Source organism: Pan troglodytes, chromosome 2 (assembly GCF_028858775.2).
Source record: "Pan troglodytes isolate AG18354 chromosome 2, NHGRI_mPanTro3-v2.0_pri, whole genome shotgun sequence".
NCBI lineage: Eukaryota > Metazoa > Chordata > Mammalia > Primates > Hominidae > Pan > Pan troglodytes.
The window spans coordinates 13,095,478-13,110,898 of NC_086015.1; the positions used below are offsets into that span (position 1 = coordinate 13,095,478).

General features: G+C 47.7%; 1 protein-coding gene across 24 annotated transcripts in view; it reads right to left on the reverse strand.

Moving 5' to 3' along the window:
- SRGAP3 (SLIT-ROBO Rho GTPase activating protein 3) overlaps positions 1–15,421 on the reverse strand; it is a 415,313-nt gene that overhangs the window by 75,055 nt on the left and 324,837 nt on the right. For all 24 annotated transcript variants that reach the window (XR_010155079.1, XR_010155083.1, XR_010155080.1 and 21 more), the window contains 4 exons: positions 8,707–8,892; positions 4,551–4,679; positions 2,572–2,793; positions 565–666 (listed from right to left, as the gene is read on the reverse strand). Coding sequence is in view for 17 of the 24 variants with exons in the window: in XM_016940386.4 (XP_016795875.1) it covers positions 565–666; positions 2,572–2,793; positions 4,551–4,679; positions 8,707–8,892 (639 nt within the window). In the remaining 7 variants the exon portion in view is untranslated. The remainder of the gene's footprint in view (positions 1–564; positions 667–2,571; positions 2,794–4,550; positions 4,680–8,706; positions 8,893–15,421) is intronic.

Sequence of the window (15,421 nt, forward strand, 5' to 3'; positions counted from 1 at the left end):
TACCTACTGTTATTTCTAATGATAAAACAGAAATTCATTGCAGAAAATAGAAGAAAGCACAAAGAAGTAAACAGAAAGCACCTATCACCCCACAACCCAAACATAGCAACTAATAACATTTAAGCATTTCCCTCCAGTCTTTTTTCTATGCCTAGGAATATATATATGCTTTAGTTTACTCCAGTTATGGCAATACTGAACATAGAGTCCTATTTCCTTTTGTGTTTTGTTTGTTTGTTTGTTTGTTTTGAGATGCAACCTCACTCTGTCATCCAGGCTGGAGTGCAGTGGCGTGATCTCAGCTCACTGCAACCTCTGCCTCCCAGGTTCAAGCAATTCTCTTACCTCAGCCTCCCACCTTTTGTTTTTCTTCAATTTAACATCTTATAAATGTTCCCCCAGGCTATTAATGATTCTTGGTGTGTGTGGTTTTAATGATTGTGTACTATTCCATCTTATAAGTGGAACTATCATTTCTTATGCATTCCGTGGCACAAGTGGACTCCCTGGGACAAGCCAGGACTTCCAAAGAAAATCCCTTATAGAGCAGAGGGGCTCACTCACCTCCTCGTTCTCTATCTTGAGGGTGGCCAGTCTGGACTGCAGCTGGTGATACCGCATGAGCAGTTCTGTCTGGACGGGCTGCTGAGCACTGACCTGGCAGACCTGCAGGAATAACAGCCACCATCTGTGGTTGCCCTGTGCCCTCCTCACCTGTGTGGAGCTAGGGCAGGGGCTACCATTAACATCCCAATCACAGTCCAGGAAACAGGGGCTCGGAAAGGTTGAGTGACCTGCTCAAGGTCACAGAGCTCATAAGTGGCCGTGGCAACCAATGCCAGATGAGAACCGGGGTCTTCCTACTCAAAGTCTGCACTCTTGCCATTGCCAGGTGTGGCCTTTCAGTCATGATCTACATTTGGGAAGCATGTGAAGGTTTACAAAGAGCCTTAATTTAATCTTATTAAGCAAAACTAACTGGTTAATTTCAAGGCAAGAAATTGTGGCAAGAAAGCAACCACCTAAGAGAAGCCATTGGGAAAAAACCTGAATGGGAAACAATCAGGGGCACACTCCCATTGTGCCGCAGAATGACACTGCAGCAGGGCAGCTGTGAGACAATGCGCTCTCACAGCTCATAGCTCTTCGTCCCCCAGCAATTGACTGGGCCGAGGGCTGGAGGAGGGGAAGCACCCAGAGAAATGCTGTTCTCCCTCTGCCTTCTTTTTTTGAGACAGGGTCTCACTCTGTCACCCAGGCTGGAATGCAGTCACGGCTCACTGCAACCTCCACCTCCCAGGTTCAAGCAATTTTCCTGCCTCAGTCTCCCGAGTAGCTGGGACTACAGGCACCTGCCACCATGCCCAGCTATTTTTTGTTTATTTGTTGTTTGTTTGTTTGTTTTTTGTTGTTGTTGTCATTGTTTTTTAACAGAGACAGGGTTTCACCATGTTGGCCAGGTTGGTCTTGAACTCCTGACCTCAAGTGATCCACCCATCTCGGCCTCCCAAGTGCTGGGATTACAGACGTGAGCCACCGCCTTCCACCTTTCATGTGGGACTCCAGTATTACCTGTGGGCTGGGCTGCTGGCAGGCATGTGCACCTCACCCCTTCCAGGAACACAGCTAGGATCACAAGGGACAGTAGGGCTCTGTGGACAGTACTAGTTATTTGCTACTAATTGCACAACCCAAAGTTTATGGTCACCAGTGGTCACCATGAGGCCAGCATTTTCAGGTCCAGGTGATGGATCGGGAGGACTGAGAGGGATGGGGCAGGCACAGCAGTGCAGCCCTGCAGAAGTAAGTGGGCAGAGCCATGCAGAGGGTCTAGCAAATGCCATCTTCTCAGATGCCTCCTTGCCCCTCCCCTCCCAGCAGGTGCCACGGGTGGCCCAGCTGAGCCTCACTGGGACCCAGAGGCTGGCTGGGTCTGGGACACTGTTGGAGTGGGTTCCCCCAATGCCCAGAGGGAGCAGTTACACAGACAAGCTCAGGGAACTACTTGCATAAGTGATTTTGTAAGCCTTGGGTAACGAGTAGGGCTGTGTTGGGGCCAGTGACAAGGGCCTTCTTTCCATTTGTTTTTCGTTTGTTTTATTCAGAATGTAACAAGGATCTGAGCAGCACAAGCACTGAAGGAAACTCGATCGTCTGGTGTATCAAAGGCTTGCAGTGTTGGAGGAAGGGAGCGCCCTGGTGGAATGCACCAGCCTGAATGGCTGTGTTGAGGCTACAGTGAGGCCCAGGCTTCCCGTGGACCTCACCTGCACATTTGGGGTTAGAACATGAGCCTGTGTGCAGACTGGGGCTCCCTTGGAGTCTTCTAGACATAGCTGGGAGGGGTTATAAGGGAAGCCAAGGTCCTGTAATTCTGCACGGGGGGCACTTGAGACAGCAAGATTAGGGTATTAGTGGTAAACTCCTCAGCTGGGGAAGCCCATGAACCAGGAGCTTGACCCCAGGCGTCGGATAGAAACTTTCTGTACGTGCAACCAGGGATGATGTACTGGAGCACATGGGGGAACAGAGGGAAGCAGCCCCAAGCCCAGGCTCCAGGAGGAAGCCTACCTCATCCCCCATGTGGGGCTGGAACTCGAACTTGAGTGGAGGGCAGAAGACTTGATTGCACATGTCCATGACTGTGTGCTTGTCGCTTCGGGAATCCAGGTTGTCCACTGCATTCTCAATGACATCCAGCCCTTCGTGGCGAGAGGTCTCCAGGTTGTATTCAGCTGAGAGATAGGTCCGGAAGGTGCGGGCCAGGCTGGCATGGAAGCCCAAATCACAGCACTTGGGGAGAGGCAACAACGGAAGGTTATGGGTGACAGCCAGGATGTGGAGGGGTGGTCACTGGCCACCATAGTGACTTACAATTACCTCCCTTTCCACAGCCGAATCTTCCCGGAGGCCCCAAGGCACTTTGGAATCCTACTGCACAAACCTCACGGCGCCCCTCAAGGGGAGTTGTGGTTCAGATTTGGGCAATAGCAGAACTAGGTTCCCTATATTCACCATCTTTCTCTTTCTTTTTTTTTTTTTTTTTTTTTTTTTTTTTGAGACGGAGTCTAGCTCTGTCACTTAGGCTGGAGTGCAGTGGCACGATCTCAGCTCACTGCTACCTCCGCCTCCCGGGTTCAATTGATTCTCCTGCCTCAGCCTCCCGAGTAGCTGAGATTACAGGTGCCCACCACCAAGCCCAGCTAATTTTTGTATTTTTAATAGAGACAGGGTTTAACTGTGTTGGCCAGACTGGTCTCGAACTCCTGACCTTGTGATCTACCCGCCTCGGCCTCCCAAAGTGCTCAGATTACAAGCGTGAGCCCATCTTTCTCTTCTTTAGGGTGGTGTGCATGCATCCCCTCTGCCTGGAATACTCTTCTTTTGGAATTCAGTTTAGAGGTCACTTCCTACAGGAAAGCTTCCTTGATGTTCTCCCCACTCAGAGCTGGTCAGGTGATCCTCGTCCAGGGGTCCACATTTCCCTCTACCTCTCTCACTGTGACCCCTGCCACTTAGTATTAAAATCACCTATCAACATGTCCTTGGCGAGGTAAGCTCCCCGAGGGCCAACCCACTGCTCCTGCTCCTCAAGTTCCAGACAACAGCGGGTGCTCAATTAATATATGGTAAATGAATGAATAAAAGGGCTGAAAGGGCAAAAAAGAAAGTGAAAAGTAGGAAAGAGGAAGGTCTGGCCTTGGGCCATTTGGGAGCTCCCTCTCCTTGCAATGCTGACAATGGGTCCCCCTCTGGAGCCACGGGAAAAGCAGGAGCCCCCTGACTTCCCAACAGGATACACCAGGAAAAGAGTCCATCAACCGTACCGAGCCTTTACTAAACATGGACAGGGCCAGCTCCCCCATCTGTGCAGGAAGGAGGACATGAGAGAAACAGTCCTGGCTCCTACTTAGATGACACAGAAGCCCTCCCCAGCGCCACCGCTCACAATGTTCTTTCTCCCAGTCTGCTTGTCCCTGTGGCGTGTCCTGCACAGCTGGTACTCGGGAGTCAGTGTTCCGTTCTCCATTTGCTTAAGCTGCCCGATTTCTCCCAAGATAACCTCCCCACACAAAGCTGATCTGTATAATTAAGTCTGTCTCATTCGCTACTTTCTTTCGCATGTACACGTGTCTGGCTGAGTGGCCCTAGGGGCGCCAAACATTTTACTAATAACATCTCCTTTACCACACCGGGAAATCCCCCAAGGCATGAACTGTGTATGGTTCACCCCTGAACCCCTCAAACCCAGCAAAGGACCTGGTGTCCAGGAGGGTACTTGGGAAGTTGCCATTGGATATACGACTGCCCAAGCCAACTGCACTGGGGCCACCAGAGGCCCATGTCCCACTCGTGAAAATAGACACCACGAGGTAACATTGATTTTCCAGCTCCCAAAATCACTGCCCTTCCCCTCCAGCAGGGCTCAAAAGAGCCATGGCTACCCGAGAATGTCAGGTAAAGACAAAGACCAGCCCCTCCTTCAGCCAGTGACGTGTGCCAGCCCAGGTGTGGGCCCTGCTCAGTCCCAGACTCCCCAGGGAGCTCACATCGATCAGATCAGAGACATCATGGATGTAGTATTTGCTTATAGCTGCGTTGGTGGCTGCCAGATTGAGCAAGTAGTCATTCCGGGCCTTTGTGCATTTCAGCTTGTTCTCAGAGTACTTGGCCTGCCTCTGGAAGAAGAAAAGAGTAGATGTAAGAGCAAGCCATTTAAGAGGACGGGGTTTGTGATTTTCTATTCCTTTTTTTTTTTTTTTTTTTTGAGACAGGGTGTTGCTCTGTCACCCAGGTGAGAGTGCAGTGGTGTGATCATAGCTCACTTCAGCCTTAACTCCCGGACTCAAGCAATCCTCCCACCTCAGCCTCCCGAGTAGCTGGGACTATAGATGCACGCCATCACACCTGGCTAGTTTTTGTTTTTGTTTTTCAAGTTTTTTAGAGACGGTGGGGTCTCACTGTGTTGCCCGGGCTGATCTGGAACTCCTGGCCTCAAGCCATCCTCCCACCTTAGCCTCCCAAGTGTTGGGATTATAGGCGTGAGCCACCATGCCTGGCCCAGTGGTTTTTTTTCTTTATAGCAGCTGCCTGCCACCCAAGCCCTGCACAGCCACGCCTATGGAAGACCTCCATCTGCTAGATGAGTAAGGGCTGGACCTGGACTCAGGCAGCTCCCCTTACACCTGCACCTTGCACCTGCACAGCCGATGAGGACACTAGATAAGCAGCAGCCTCTGACGGTCCTTGCTAGGGTGGGGTGCAAATAAGATCCCTGGCCAGGAGCGTTGGCCTGTAATCCCAACACTTTGGGAGGCTGAGGCAGGCATATCACCCGAGGTTAGGAGATTAAGACCAGCCTGGCCAACAGGGCAAAACCCCATCTCTACTAAAAATACAAAAATTAGCTGGGTGTGGTGGCATGCACCTATAGTCCCAGCTACTTGGAAGGCTGAGATGGGAGAATCATTTGAACCCAGGAGGCAGAGGTTGCAGTAAGCAGAGATTGCACCACTGCACTCCAGGTCTAGGTGACAGAGGGAGACTCCGTCTCAATCAATCAATCAATCAATAAGACCCCTGCCCAGCACCCTCCAGTGATGTCTCAAACTGCTGCTCGCACCTGAGAAGCCCTCCATGGCCTTGTCCCATTCACTTCTCAAGCTCCACCTTCCCCCAGGCTCCCCCTCATTTGCTCAGCCTCCTTGGTCCATCCTTTAAGAGGCAAAGTTCATTCCTGTCTCAAGGCCCTCAAACTCATGGTTCCCTCAGCCTTGGCCCAAGTTCTCAAGGCCAGATTGGCTTTCGATGACAAGCTCATCTACCTCTCCCACTCCCTCTGCCCACCCCTGCCCGGCTCTTTTCTTTATAAGCACTTCCACCACCTGAAACTGTATTTTTTTCTACCCTTTTATTTACTTGTTGATTGTCAGTGATCTCCCATTAGAAAATAAGTGGGGTTCGGGACTTGATCTGCTGTGTTCATTGCTAGGTCTGGAGCACCCAGAACTGTCCCTGCACAAGGTCATTTTCAGTCATTTTCAGTGACTGGAGGACAGGAGGGAGGGAGGATGACTGGATGGGAGAGGCGGGGTGGGGCAGCCAGAGCCGCCCATCTCAGCAGGGACCCGACTGCCTCCCAGGGAGCTGCTCCTGGCTAAGCCAGCCTGGGAGTGGAGCAGGAAAGAGGAAGTGGGCTGGAGAGCTGTCCCCTGCTCCTTTCAGACTGATGAGTCCCATTGCTGTGTAAAAAGTCAGGTCTCTGTAAATAAATGGTTTTTCTCCTTTGCCTAGACATTCTTACACCTTCCTATTCCACAGTGAGTTCTCATCCTTTTAATTCTCTTCAGAGATCTCTAACTTTTCCCCTGGGTCCTGGCAGTTACATCCTACGCCAGCCATGCACCTGACCCCCACAGAGAGTTTTGATATTCTTGGCCTATTTCCAGTGGACAACTATGACCATGACCCTGAGACCATTTTTTAGCCCTTCATAGACTCATAAAATGTTATACCTAGAAAGGATGTTAGAGGTATTTTCATTAAACTCATCTATTTTATAGATGAGGAAATGAGAACTGGAGAGAAGTGGCTTGCCCAAGAGCCAGTAGATAATCGAACTAAAAATACAACTCTGAACTAAAAATCAGCCTCTGGACTTCCAGTCAGCACTCACTCTACCTCTCTCTTTCTCCCTATGTTGTAGTCCTATCATTCCCTGCTTGGTTATTTTATTTTATTTTTATTTATTTTTACTATATTCACAGAGTCATACAACCACCATCATTATCTAACTTTAGAATATTTTCTTCACCCCAGAAAGAAATGCTGCACCCATTCACAGTCACTCCCCATTTTCCTCTTCCTTAGCCCCTGGAAACCAATCATCTATTTTCTATTTCTATAGATTTGTCTATGCTGGACATTTCATAAATGTAATTGTACAATATGTGGTCTTTTGTGACTGACTTCTTTCATTTAGCATACTGTTTTCAAGGTTCATCCATGTTGCAGCATGTGTCAGTACTTCATTCCTTTTCATGGCTGAATAATATTCCATCACATGGATATACCACATTTTATTCAACCATCCATCAGCAGATGAACATCTGAGTCATTTCCATCTTTTGGCTATTAAGAATAATGCTGCTATTCATGTACAAGTCTTTGAATGGACATATGTTTTTATTTTTCTTGGGTGGATACCTAGGAATAAAATTGTTGAGTCACATGGTAACTTAGTCTATGTTTAACATTTAGACTGCTTTCCAAAGTGATAGAATCACTGTACATTCCCTTTAGTAGTGTGTGAAGATTCCAATTTATCCACATTCTCACCAATACTTCCTATAGTCTGCCTTTTTAATTCTAGCTATCCTTGTGGGTATGAAGTGATAGTTCATTGAGTTTGATTTGCATTTCTTTAATCACTAATAATAGAGGCAATCTTTTTTTTTTTTTTTGAGACAGGGTCTTACTCTGTTGCCCAGGCTGGAGTGCAGTGATGTGATCATGGCTCACTGCAGCCTCCACCTCCCTCAGGTAATCCTCCTACTTCAGCCTCCCAAGCGGCTGGGACTACAGGCACATGCCACCACACCTGCCTAATTTTTCTATTTTTTGTAGAGATAGGGTTCTGCCATGTTGCCCAACCTGGTCTCGAACTCCTGGGCTCAAACTATCTGACAACCTCGGCCTCCCAAAGTGTTAGGATTATAGGTGTGAACCACCATGCCTGGCCCAGACAATCTTTTCATGTACTTATTGGCCACTCATACATGTTTTTTTAAGAGCAACATCTATTCAAATTCTTTGCCTTTTTTTTCATAAATAGAGATGGAATTTTGCCATTTTACCCAGGCTGGTCTCGAACTCCTGGGCTCAAACGATCATCCCGCCCTGGCCTCCCAAAGTGCTGATATTACAGGCATGAGCCACTGTGGCCAGCCCTACAGCACTGCTTTTAACTAAATCTGGATAGAGTTTCACAATTCTCAGCCCAGTGCTCTGGGCAATTGATCAGAGTTGACATGAGAGATGAGACGAATTTGCCACTCCTATCAGATTTGAAAACTGCAGCTCAGAGAGGTGTTGTAAACGTGGCATTTTCAAAACCCAGCCCATTTGACTCCAAAGCTAGAATTCCTCCCACCACACCCTACTAAAGGACTTTTCCAGAATCAATACACAGGGATTCTAACTCTTTCATTTTTGAATTGGCAATGGCAATTTTGGAATGAACCCTTCACCAGCTTTCCAGGTGCTGGTCCCTCTTGTTGAGACACATTCAGCAATCAGTTCCCACCTCACCCCCCGCCCCTACCCTTGGCCATCAAATTGGCCTCTGGAACAAGCCCCTGCTCCCGCTAATGACTTGTGATTCCAGCTCATCTGAGAAGGTGCTTGCTGGGTGTGGATCTCGTCACAGTTCAGCTGTCTTATGAGTTGAGCACCTCGTCTGCCTGCTGACCTTAGCACTAAGCCAGGCCTAACCAGTGCTAGCACGGGCATGTCCAGCCCTGCTTCCACTAGGACACCGATCTCCAAAAGAGGAGATGCTGGCTATATTGTCCCATCCCCCCTACCCACCACCACCCCACTGGGATGCAGGGGAATAAGGGGGAAGGCTAAGGCTGTCCACCAAGAGCATGGCCCTCCCCTTTGTGCCCTGTCCCCAGTTGCTCCCAGCCCAGGGCCCCCACTCACCTTCTCCTTCATCTTCTCAATCTTCTTCACAGAGCTGCGGCGCTGGGGCCGGTCCTCGTGCCGGAGCAGGTTCATGCTGAGGTCTCCTGACTTATTGAACTGCTTCTCCTCCTGCTTCTCAGCCTCCTTCAGCTTGCTTTCTGCACTGATGCTCTCTGCATGGTACATGTGGTAGGTTTTCATGACCTGGGGGTGCACAAGTAGGGGAAATCAGCAGCCAGCTATGGCCCAGCACGGCCCTCCCTGTTACTCCTGGCTCCATAACAAGTTCTACGCTCTAGTTGGCCACTGCCCTGGTCCCAAAACACGCTCTGGGCACCTGCCTTCCTTTACTTTTGCACAGACTCTCTGAGGACTGGATATGATGATGATGGTCATTACTATCACCATCATCATCAACAACAACATCATTAAGCCCTAACTAAGAGCCAGGCATGGGCGAGTAAAGAGGAAATTTAAAAATAATAATAAATAAATAAATAAGGAGGAAATTTAAAAGGGTAACCATAGCTCCAAGCATCTGGGGACTGTCAGAGGTGACAAGGCAAGCCTGGCCCTTGCTCAGCTGTCCTCTCTAGCCCTACCAGTAGTGACTGTGGCATCCCTCCCTCTCCTCCCAGTGCCGCGGGGAAAGCCCCTCCTCCCATACCCATGGGAATTGAATGGGAAACATCCTTCTTACACACAAATCATTTTCTCAGCTGTTTCCTGAAGTACAATGGGCTGCAAATGGCTCTGTACCCGAAATGAGTAATATTAAGTAACCCAATAGATATTCTATGCTCTCCGGAATAAATTCATCCTTGCCTATAAAAACAATTCCTATAAAGCAAATTGCACTTTGCTACTCTACTTCCATAATAAAAAAATGGATATTGTTATTACAGGGGAAATTTCTGAGCCAGAAGAAATTCTAGACATCATCTAATCCAACAACCTTCTAGTTTGACAAACATGGAAACTGAGGCTCGGAGGTGCAAACTATCAGTGCAGAGATGCCAGACTTTACATCCATGTATCCAGGACCACAAGCAAAATATAGAACTTCCACGGCACCAGAACGATCCCTCATGCCCCTTTGCAGCCAATCCCTGACCCCACCCCAGCCCCAATCATAGATTTGCCTTCTGTCACTGTAGATTGGCTTTGTGTGTTCTAGAATCCAGTTCCATGGAATCATACAATATAAACTCCTTTGGATCAGCCCTCTTTTCATTCAGCATAACTTTTCTGAGATTCACTGATGGTGCCATACATATCAGAACTTCTTTTTTATGGCTAAGTATTCCATTGTATGGCTATGCCACAATCTGTTTACTTAGTCATATGTCCACAGCTACTTGAGATGTTTATAGTTTTTAGCTATTTTTGAATAAGGCTGCTATGAATACTTATGTACATTTCTTTGTGTGGACATGTATTTTGATTTTTCTTAGGTAAATACCCAGGCGTGGGATGGAGGGTCATATGGTAAATATATATTTAATCATATTGGAAATCTGGCCTCTCACTTTTAATCCACCACTTTTTCTACCAGATCATCCTAGATTGTCTGTATCATTTTTTCAGAAATAGAGATGGGGTTTTGCCATGTTGTCCAAGCTCATCTCAAACTCCTGGGCTCAAGTGATCCTGCTGCCTCAGCCACCCAAAGTGCTGGGATTATAGGTGTGAACCACCACACCCAGCCCTTAATGAATTTTTTAAATTCATTACCATTTTCTGAGCAGGCATACTTTTAGTAGCCTGAACACTGGCTGGGCTGCTCCATACCGACAGCATTTTTACTGGTCCCCAACCAGAAATGCACTTTTCTTTTGCAATGCCAAGTGTATGATCATCTTTCTATGCTAAGAAACAAAGAAACTTCTGGAATCCATGGCTCCTGGGCCTTGTTCATTCTCTTCTGTGGCTTGGATTACTGTAACAGCTAACAGAGCCAAGGCTTCCCCCAGGAATGAAATGTGCTCCTATCTAACCAAGCCCTGTAAGTCAGAGAACTCAGAATGAATTCCTGGCCAACCCTAAAATCTTATTCCTTGTCATTTGAAGTGCTGTGAAGTGCGTTTATTAGAATGAGGAATTCTGTGACTTTATTTTTTCTTTTTGAGACAGAGTTTCACTCTTGTTGCCCAGGCTGGAGTGCAGTAGCATGATCTTGGCTCACTGCAACCTCCACCTCCTGGGTTCAAGTGATTCTCCTGCCTCAGCCTCCTGAGTAGCTGAGATTACAGGCACCCGCCACAATGCCCGGCTAATTTTTATATTTTAGTAGAGATGGGGTTTCACCGTGTTGGTCAATCTGGTCTTGATCTCCTGACCTCAGGTGATCCTCCCGCCTTGACCTCCCAAAGTGTTAAGATTACAGGCGTGAGCCACCACGCCCAGGCTCTGTGACTTTTATCATTAAATCACAGCATTGATTCATTGTTCAGAAAGTTGCCTTTGCCACTGGCCAGGAGTCAATATGGCAACATATATTGCAGATCATGGAAGGTAAGAATATGGACAAGTGTCTGGGCTGAATCCTGATGGTCCCACTCCTTAGCTGTGTGACCTTGGACAAGTCACACAACCTCTCTGACCTCTGCTTCCTCGTCTGTAAAAATGGGATAAAAATTTACTTCCTATGCTTGTTACGAGCACTAAATGAGTTAATTTCTGTATAGTGCTGAGAACAATACCTTCCACATAGTAAGAGCCATGGAGGTATCTATCAGATGCTACCACCACCACCACCACCATCATCATCATTATTATCCCTGATTTGGGCTCAGGGTTTAAGAACCTGAAACATGCTCACTTGGAAATGCTTACAAGCTCTGGAGAACATTAACTAATGTGAAAAAAAATATTTTTATGCCATGTTTCTCCCTTCTTCCTTCATTCTAAAAATCCCCCAAACTTGGAAAACAATACATGGATTTAAAATGCAGTCAACTTTTCTTCATGGGTCTTGGTGGAAAGATTGCTTCTCTGCGTTCCGTCCATTTTTGCTCATTTGCAATCTCCCTAAGACTCCAAAAAACCCCCTTCTTGCTGATTTCATCCTCTCTGTATGCCAGTTCCACCAAGATCACATCCAAATAACTCAATGGACCAGAATATGTGCCATATTGATGCGTTCTCGACATCTAGTGGCCGAAAGGGGTGACTGCAGACTTGCAGATAATCAAAGCAGGTGCCTATTTTGATGATCTTCATGCCTTAGTTAAAAGGACACTGGGGCCTGTCAGGGGAGGCGGCAGGAGGGAGAGCATCAGGATAAATAGCTAACGCATGTGGGGCTTAATACCTAGGTGATGGGCCGATAGGTGCAGCAAACCACGATGGCACACGTTTACCTATGTAACAAACCTGCGTGTCCTGCACATGTATCCTGGAACTTAAAATAAATGAGCCCATTGAGTTATTTGGATATGGTCTTGGTGGAACTGGCATACAGAGAGGATGAAATCAGCAAGAAGGGGGTTTCTAGGAGTTTTAGGGAGATTACAAATGAGCAAAAATGGATGGAATGTAAAGAAGAAATAAAATAAAATAGGTGTGGCTAAAGTGTGAGAACGCCTGCTGCGGCTGTCTCCAGGACCCCACCTTCCCCCTTCTCGACATGTCCCTCCACATCCACAGACAACCCTGGATTCTTTGCCTCACCACCATATTGCTGGTGTTTTTCATGTCTGGATCCCATCCCCGTCTGCGTTCAATGATTCCTGCTACATCTCCTTTTTCTATTTTGGCTTCTGAGTCTGCTTGCCTCGCCACGAATCTGTCATCTGTGCTGGGTAGTTCAGGGGAAAAGAGAGCCTTTCTATTTACAGCTAGATCTTCCTGTCCAATCACCATGCATCCATCCACTCTCTCAAGGTCAACAGCCCAGCTGGGTGTTCTCAATTCCCACATATCCTTTGCCTAGTTTTCTTTTTTTATTTTTTCTCCCTTTACATCATTTTCTACTCTTCTTGAGCCACAGAGTACTCTTCCTGCCCTCCGACAGGCCAAACTTCCCAGACAGTCGCTAAACTTCATTCCAAAAATCCCACGCTTGGAGAAGACAACCCAAGTACCCTGGGGCCAAACTCCCTGTGATCTACTCGATTCCTGATTCCAAGAATAACAGTGAACTCCACTGCCGAGGGTGACTTATGACAGACAGCTGCCACCAAAGAGTTCACCTGGAAGTTTCTCCAAAGTGATTCTATTTGTACCCAGAATCCTCTAGATGTTTCTTTTATTTAATTACCTGATACATGGGCTTCAGCATGCATGGTCCTTAGCTCAATAGACTAGAACAGTTAGCTCAATATTGCTAGTCCAGGATGCATTAAATAATATTTAACCTTATCTATTGCTTCAAAGTTTGCAAACCTCTTTCTAGGAGTCCTTCTAGTAAAGGAGCATTTCAATGAGTCCTTTCCCTAATCCTGGGAGGCAGTGTGATGACAGTAACAACAATGATAGCAGCTAGCATCTATTGAGCACTTACTACTTGCCAGGCCTTGCTTTATGCACTTTACCTATATTAACTCATTTATTTCTCACAAAAACCCTATGAGATAGACATCCTATGATCCCTGCTTTACAGATGAGAAAACCATGGCCCAGAATAGGTCAGTAAGTTTCTCTAGGTGAAAAGCTGGTAAGCGGAGTCAGGGTTCAAAGCCAAGGTGGCTGACCCCAGAGCCTGGGCCTACTGAACACATGGTTGTTTTGCTTTCCCTGTACCCCTTTCTCAACTGTAAGACAGGGGTGAAAGGCTCCTCCAGCCCACTGGAATTCGGGAGACTTGGTTTTGAGACTCAGCCCTCCCACTACTTGCTGGGTAGCTGTGGAGAGGTGTGTCCTCTCCGTGTCTGCCTGGTGAAGATCAGAAGGGGGTAGATGGGGAAAGTGCTGTCAACTGCAAATTATCAAGTGACCAACTGCCAGCAGCAGTGTGCACAGGGCTGGGAAGGGGCAGAGGTGGATGCAGGAGCTCAGCTGAGGCCAAGTTCCAGAACTGGGGGTGTCTGAAGGGCCTCTCAGAGGTACCCATCCGCTTGATGCCAGGGAAGGGATTCACTTTCCAGCCCTCCAGACCCTATTCAGGGAGTCTAGGGAAGGACCTCGTAGGGACGTGTCAGTTAAGACAACTGTTCTTGGACCAAGTTCAGTTGCATGTGTTCTCAGAATAAAAGGTCCTCCATAAATCTTGGTGTCCTAGCCCCTCACTTAAGGAAATGGAGGCTCAAAAGTAGCAAGAGCGGGCCGGGCGCGGTGGCTCACGCCTGTAATCCCAGCACTTTGGGAGGCCAAGGCGGGCAGATCACAAGATCAGGAGTTTGAGACCAGCCTGGCCAACATAGTGAAACCCTGTCTCTACTAAAAATACAAAAATTAGCCAGGCGTGGTGGTGGGCCCCTGTACTCCTAGCTACTCAGGAGGCTGAGGCAGGAGAATAGCTTGAACCCAGGAGGCAGAGGTTGCAGTGAGCCGAGATTGTGCCACTGCACCCCAGCCTGGGCGACAGAGCGAGACTCTATCTCAAAAAAAAAAAAAGAAAGAAAGAAAAGAAATAGCAAGAGTGCTGTCCAATGTCACACAAAAAGCCAGGCAGAGCTGGGACTGCAGGCCAGGTCTGTTTACCGCTAAGCATTGCCTCTTCTGGTCATCACACTGCCGTTTGCTTTGCACACATTGCCTTTTGCCTCTTCCCTGATCCTCAGATTCTGAAAACAGCAAAGTGTTATCTGTACCATCTTTCAGCCCCTCATTTAAATGCAAAAGAAGGCAAACAGAACCTGGAAGTTGACAGCATCCATAAAGGGACACCTGAAGCAGGATAAGGATCAGTTGTTAGAAAACAGCTTCTCAATGATGCAGTCCCTGTGTGCTTCCTCCACCCTGCAGACAGGGCTGTCCCTGGGCACAGTGGCTCTCTGCTTCCAGCATTTGTGTATGGGTGAAACCCTAGGCCAGTGCATGACTGAGACCTCCTTGAAGGAAAAGAGAAGCAAAGTCCTGAGGCCAGGATCTTGTTCATGATAGTATTCTCTGTACCAGAGCAGAGCCTGGTACCCAGCAAGTATCAATACATATTTGCATGAATGAATGACTGGCTGGGCTGGCTGGATCAACAGATCACAAGATCAGTGGATCAATGAATATGGCTGAATGGATGGGTAGATGGATGGATGGACAGATGAACAGATGGGTGGGTGGGTGGATAAATGCAGGGATGGGTAGATAGATGGGAGAGTGGATGAAAGGGAGAAAGGAAGAGAAGAAGGCAGGGAGAGAGGGTAAAATGAGGGAGGTACAGTTCTATTGCCTGTGTTCTGCTGAGCATACTTGGAAGTAGGGAGATTGCTGTACCATCAATCATTAAATATTTATTGAGCAGTTCATTATGTGCCAGGTACTATGCTAGGCAATACTACAGTGTGGAAGACATGCAGGTCGCCGCCCTCATAGGATCCAAACTGTAGTAGAGATACAGGCAATTACACAAGTGATGATCACATGGTGGGATAAGTACAATGATGAAGGAAGTACTAGGCACCATAGGAAGGCTTCCTGAGGCTGGAGGAAGTGACATCTAAACTGAACATTGCAGGAAGAGTAGCTGTTAGCTGGGTGAGCAGGGCTTGGGGTGGGGGTGGAGTGTCTTAGACAAAGGCAGCAGAGTGAGCATTAGCCCAGGGGAGCAGGAGGCAAACAGGACTGGGGAGCAACT